This window comes from Penaeus japonicus, unplaced genomic scaffold (genome assembly GCF_977035675.1).
Source record: "Penaeus japonicus unplaced genomic scaffold, GWHDUDI00000001_assembly GWHDUDI00000003, whole genome shotgun sequence".
NCBI classification, from domain to species: domain Eukaryota; kingdom Metazoa; phylum Arthropoda; class Malacostraca; order Decapoda; family Penaeidae; genus Penaeus; species Penaeus japonicus.
Window position 1 is genome coordinate 18209147 of NW_028234405.1, and position 6682 is coordinate 18215828.

A 6682-nucleotide genomic window follows, 5' to 3' on the forward strand; every position below is an offset into this window, starting at 1 on the left:
GAGAAGGGGGAGGGAGGAAGGAAGTTATGTAGGAGGGATGGGAGAACGGGAGAGGGAGGGAAAGAGATAGAAAATGGAGAGAGAGAGTGAGGAAGAAAGATAGATATAGAGTCAGGGAGAGAGGGGGGAGGTATGGTAGAGAGGAGAAAGAGGGGATAAAACAGAGCCAAGGAGAAGAGGAATAAAAGAGATAGAGAGGAGGAAGGAGGAAGAGGGTAGGGAAGAGGAGGAGACAGAGAGGAGCCCCACCCTCCACCCTCCTCTTCCCCCTCCCCATGTTTTACATCAGCGTTTGGATTTCATATTGGCATCTCGAAAAGTTCAGCTGAAATAAAGTTACCAAGTTATGGATCCTGGTCATATGAGCTGCGAGCGAGTTTTTTTTTTAGGACGCCGTATCATTTTTCATTGATATTGCAATATTCCGTATGTCTTATTGCATGGGACTACGATTTTACTTTTGGGCTAGGAGTGTTTGTATTGATGATATACAAACTCACTCTCTCTCTCTCTCTCTCTCTCTCTCTCTCTCTCTCTCTCTCTCTCTCTCTCTCTCTCTCTCTCTCTCTCTCTCTCTCTCTCTCTCTCTCTCTCTCTCTCTCTCTCTCTCTCTCTCTCTCTCTCTCTTCTCTCTTTCTCTTTCTTTCTCTTTATATATTTATATATATATATATATATATATATTATATATATATTATATTATATATATTATATATATATATAATATATATATTTATATATATATATATATATATATATATATATATATATTATATATATATATATATATATATATATATATATAAATATATATTAATATATATTTTATATTTATAATTAATATATATTTATATTTAAATATATATTAATATATATATATATATATATATATATATATATATATATATATGTAATATATATATAAATATATATATATATATATATATATATATATATATATATATGTGTGCGTGTGTGTGTGTGTGTGTGTGTGTGTGTGTGTGTGTGTGTGTGTGTGTTTCTTCTTACTTTCGTTCCAGATTGAAATTTTAACGCTTTTTTGTTAATGGTATTGATTGTTGTCATTGTCATTATAATTATTGTTGCTGCTACTGCTATGGATGACATTTTTATTACTATCATTTGTATTGTTTTCGTTATTATTGTTGTTGCTGATCATACCTTTCGGCTACAATTGTGGGGAAGAGACAAGGGGGAGAAGCGAAGGGGGTGTGGGGGGAGGGGTAGTCGAGTATTTAATCAAAACTCGCTGGAATTCCAATCATTAACGTAGCGAGGGGCGCGGGAAGGGGGATGGGGGGGGGTCATGTGTTAGATTTTTTTTTCTTTTCTTTTTAACGTTAACGACCTTCCTTAATGATGGTGATTATATTTTTCCAGCAGTCGTGGCCCCAAAATTTTCATGTGTCGATTTATTGATATAATTAATGTCAAGTCTTTAAAGTTTAATATGGCAAATACTATGGTTTGCATTCCTTTGTATTCCTCACAATTTGTGTGTGAGTCTGTATATATGTTTAGGCATATGTATGTGAGTGTGAATGTGATTATATATATATATATATATATGTATATATATATATATATTTATATGTGTGTGTGTGTGTGTGTTTGTGTGCATTGTATGTGTATGTGATTAATATGAGCAGTTTTACTATTCAATTTAAATGTGTATCCATGTGTTTTTTTTATTGAAATGCGGTGTACGGACATCGTAGACTTCCGGTGACTCTGCAAATGGAATAAAGATCGCATGAGAAGGATATGGGACGATAAAGTGATGTAATACGTAAAAAACAGTAACCAAAAAGGGGTGAATTAAGAGAGAATAAGTATAAAGAGTAACAAAAAAGGATGAATTAAGAAAGAAAGGGCGAAGGAAAAGACAGAAAAGACAAAGATGACACAATGGCGTTCTCGCAAGGGTAATTAAAGCAGTGGGATACGCGGAGAAGCGATGACGTCATTATGTTGACACTTGAACTCATTGTGGCAAGATGGGCACTTATTGCATGACACAATGGATAAAAGTGCATGGCATTCATATTGAAAATGGATTGTTTAGATATTGCAAGTAAAACGATATTTTGGTTGGATGATGCAATGTAGAAGAAGCAACGTTGTTAGCGGGAATTAAGTTGATGTTGAAATGAATAGGTCATTGTGAGAAACGTTGCAATATATATATATATATATATATATATATATATATATATATATATATATATATATATATATATGTATATATATATATAAAGACGCAGACTTATCAATATTATTTTGGTGTTGACTTAGTGGTTCTAGTGGTATGGTGTCATTGGTAGTGAGAAGAGGCATATGGTGATGTCTGTAGTGTGTGGGGATGCGTATAGTGACGTTGCTAGTGGGGGGAGGCTTGGGAGCGCGGTGGTGTGTGGTGTTTGACCTGCCGGGAAGGCGGTCCGGCGAGTTTATGTATGCTGGAGGTTCGGCGTCTCAAAGTGGATTCTTCGGTGCGAGGGTGGCTGCCTCACTGGCTCTGCTTTCTCTCACTCTTTCTCTCTCTCTTTCTCTCTCTCTCTCTCTCTCTCTCTTTCTCTCTCTCTCTCTCTCTCTCTCTCTCTCTCTCTCTCTCTCTCTCTCTCTCTCTCTCTCTCTCTCTCTCTCTCTCTCTCTCTCTCTCTCTCTCTCTCTCTCTCTCTCTCTCTCTCTCTCTCTCTCTCTCTCTCTCTCTCTCTCTCTCTTTCTTTCTCTCTCTCTTTCTCTCTCTCTCGCTCGCTCGCTTTGTGTGTGTCTATGTATGTGTAGACTGATAGATAAATATATAGACAGTTATTGATAAGAATATGTAAATTATTAGATTAGATAGGTATGTATTTATGTGTGTATACATTTAATGATGTATTTACCATATTTTGTTTTGTTTTTCTCTTGCACGTATTTCACCGAGGACTAATCTGTGTGTGTCTTGCAGGCTTGATGGTGATCGCGTCAGTCCTGCTGGCGGCGGAGGGAGCCCTGGACATGGCCAAGATCAAGGGCAAGAACCGCATCTTCACGTCGTCCACCCTGGGCTGGGAGGACATGAAGACGGGCGACGTCCCCCCCGCGCACGCCGTCCCCGTGGTCAAGGACGGCCCGCTCTGGTGCCGCGCCAAGACCCACGCCACGTGGATCGCCGGCTCGGTCGTCGACGGCATGTGCAGGATGACCTTCGTAGGACGCGTACTCGATGTCAAGGAGTACGACGTCCTCGTCTCTGTCAACGACTCCGCCAGGGTGTTGGAGGCCGAATGGGACCGGCTGACCGCCATGCCGTCCAACGGCATCACCACCCCCAACATGCTCATGGCCATCTCCAACGATAACGACACCGTCCTGGCCGGCTACGTGTCCCCCGGCAAGCGGCAGGCCCACTTCGTCAAGGACGGCGAGGCCCACAGCCAGGACGAGGCGCTTATCCTGACGGAGGACGAGCCCGTCCGCTACGAGGTGGACCGAATTATTCGCGACGAAGACAAGAGCCAGGTCACCGACAATGACGTCGAGGTCAGCAACACGACCCTGGTGAACGATGGAGACGAGGAGAAGCTTGTGTCGTCCATGGTAGACTATGTGTCCCGGGAGATCATTTACTGGGGTCGCGTCAGGGGGACCATCACCGCCCTGGCGTCCACCGTCACTGACCCCTCGGGCGTGAAGAGGGAGATCACCTGGGGCATGGACAATGAGCTGGACCATCTGGAGCAGCAGAAGGTAGAGTACCAACTGCCAGCTGGAACGGCCGTTCATGTCCGCTTGATCGCCGTCATGAGGAAGTTTGAATCTCCCTACTCCGCCCTGCTGACGGCCATCTACAGCGACAACGTCCGCCGGTCCTGGAACATCGAGGGCCTCCATATCCACACCCACCTCGCCGAACTCCGGGCTGAGTTCTCCAAGCCGTACTACCTCGCCAACGACACTGAGATCGAGGGAGATTTCCCCACCTCGCAGATCCTGCTCCACTCGACCACCACGACCACCACTACGACCACCACCACCCAGGCGCCCGCAGATTCCAAAGACAACGTGGACAGCCCTGTTTCCGAGTCGCTGGCCACAACCGACGGAGGCAAGCAGCCCACCGGGGACGCCAGCAGCGTGTCAAGGCTCATGCCCCCAATGCTGGTGCTGTCCGCGTCACTGCTCATGGCTGCTAATGGCCTCTTCCTCTCCTAAGTGACCGAGCCTTCCCCGCGCTAGCCGGGAATGCGAATGGGCACGAGCCACGTCCTCGTTAACCATCTCAAGACTCATGAATTGGAACAGTATGGAATTATTCATGGATTCAGTTGCGTTCGTTTCCGGCTTTTCAAAAGAAGGACAAGACTCGATTGCGAAGGTCATCCTTGAGTGGACCGAAAGCCATGCTCGATTTCACAAGATAAGAGTATTTAAAAAGCTTTTTTTTTTAATTATCTCATAGTGTCTCACATAATCTCGAGGAAGTCATGTATATGGGCTCTTATCTGAAAAAAAAGTTAATTAGGTACCAAGATTAGTATTCTGCATTACTCTTCTTCCAGTGCGAAGCAGCACCTTCAGCATCTCTCTTTCCACTCCTCATTCTGACGTGAATCTTCGCTGTCTTCACTGTTGTTTCGTGAACGTTTTTAGTGTGAACAACATATTGATGTATTGTGTCTATGTGAAGCCTATTAATCTTAGCTTGTTCAACGAGCAAAACAGCCTTATACACATTAGTATGATCTACTAATTATCTGTCTCGTAGCAACTAGGCTGTACAAGTTCACGTCTGATGGGTGTTTTATCTCCATGTTGGCTGGTCCAGAATCCAAGATGTACCGTATTTTGAGACATGGGTGCAGGTCTCTTATGTAACACTGTATGAAGGGTTGTATGTTAGATGTACTGTACAATCACTGTCCGTAGACACATTATGTAGTTTTCTTTCCATCAGATTATCAGGTTGAGAAAATATCAGCTTGATTCCTCTAACAAGTAGGAATCAAGTGTTAATATGTTTTAAACACTACGGTAAAAACCGTCTGCATATATCTTTTGGTATTTTTTTTCCAATTAGAAATGAATATATTCTTCAGACTTCAAAAAGATATATAAGCATATTACAAAAAGTTAGGTTTCTTTTAAGCGAGAAAGAGGATGGTTCGACTAACATCCGTACTTATAGTGTTGTGAATACTTGCGAATTAAGTATAAGGAGACGGAATGGTATTATAAGAGTTAGACGGTACCCTAATGGAAATTCCAGTTCGGCATAGTATTTCCAAGTATTGTAGTCTGAGATAAGATGTATCATAGGGATAACATATGGTCTTAACTATTTTCTATCCAGTAGCGTTGTATAGGTGTGGTTATAGTGTATCGTGCTGTAGGCTAGCAATAGGATGAGGATGCTGTGCAGATAAGCAGCTAAGTTATGGGGTATGTTCATTAAAGACGAGGATGATTTCCTTGGATGCGTCCGGTTCAAGGAACGGTTGTCTTATCCTTGTCCCATGATAGCCGTGACCGCAGGAAAAGGATTGTCTCATGGTAACAGGATAACGTAGTTCATTTTGTCCGTAGATGATATTAGTTTTATTTTTTTATACAAAAAATTACGAAAGTATTGATAAAAAAAATATATATGGTCATTCCATGTGCTTGAATAACAATCACTAATAACCTATTTGAAATTACCTGTTTTAAGCAGTCCTTTTTTGTTTTTGTTCCATAATTGAGCAATAAAATACCGACAACCAGTATAATACCATTCAGCTATACTTTTTGAATCTTGGAAATTGAAAAGCATTCTTTTTGGTATTTACAGAATGACGTTTTTCTTTGTAAATTTGTATTATATATCTGGATTAAAGTTTCTTTGGTCAGTTCAGTGGACTTGGTTGAATATGATGGTTTGAGAAGACATACACACTGTTTGTGATCGAATATATACATTCTGTTTTGTGTGTGTTGCTTTAGAGAGAAGCCTTTGTAACTTGATCAGGAAAACGTTGATTCTTTGTATAGTAGATTGATATAAGTCTCATTAGATAAGAGTCTCTCTCTCTCTCTCTCTCTCTCTCTCTCTCTCTCTCTCTCTCTCTCTCTCTCTCTCTCTCTCTCTCTCTCTCTCTCTCTCTCTCTCTCTCTCTCTCTTTCTTATTCGTATTCTTAGTCCCAGTAATCGTGGTTCCAGGCATATACACCATTTAACAAAAAAGAAGATAATTTTAAAGGTTAGGTGCAGAGTAATTAAGCGGTATTTTTTCTTCATTATCTTTAAGAATTACATGTAAAGTACATCTGTGTTGATTATTTCACACACACACACACACACACACACACACACACACACACACACACACACACACACACACACACACACACACACACACACACACACACACCACATACAAAATTATATCATTTCTGAGTTAGTTCTTATGCTAACCATTCTGTCTAGACACCTTTTCCTTTCATATATAGAAATACTTCGCAGTGAGTGTTCATTTAATGTAATATTTATTAAGATCGAGTTATATCCTTTTCATACCAGCCTGTTCATGGTTAAAGAACCGGCTCGGAGTAATATAATGAAAGAGTTTTTCATTGGCACACTCATTAAAGAAGACCACTGGCAGAGGAGCTGTTGTTAGGTGTGCGTGCGTGTGTT

At 41.2% G+C, this 6682-nt stretch overlaps 1 protein-coding gene across 1 annotated transcript in view; it reads left to right on the plus strand.

The window, feature by feature from the left end:
• The window catches only part of LOC122247790 (protein unzipped), a 70730-nt gene extending 64314 nt beyond the window's left edge, over positions 1 to 6416 (plus strand). The window contains exon 2 of the mRNA XM_043007389.2: positions 2975 to 6416. Coding sequence (XP_042863323.1) covers positions 2975 to 4221 — 1247 coding nt within the window. The 3' untranslated portion in view covers positions 4222 to 6416. The remainder of the gene's footprint in view (positions 1 to 2974) is intronic.
• The last annotated feature ends 266 nt before the right edge of the window (positions 6417 to 6682 follow it).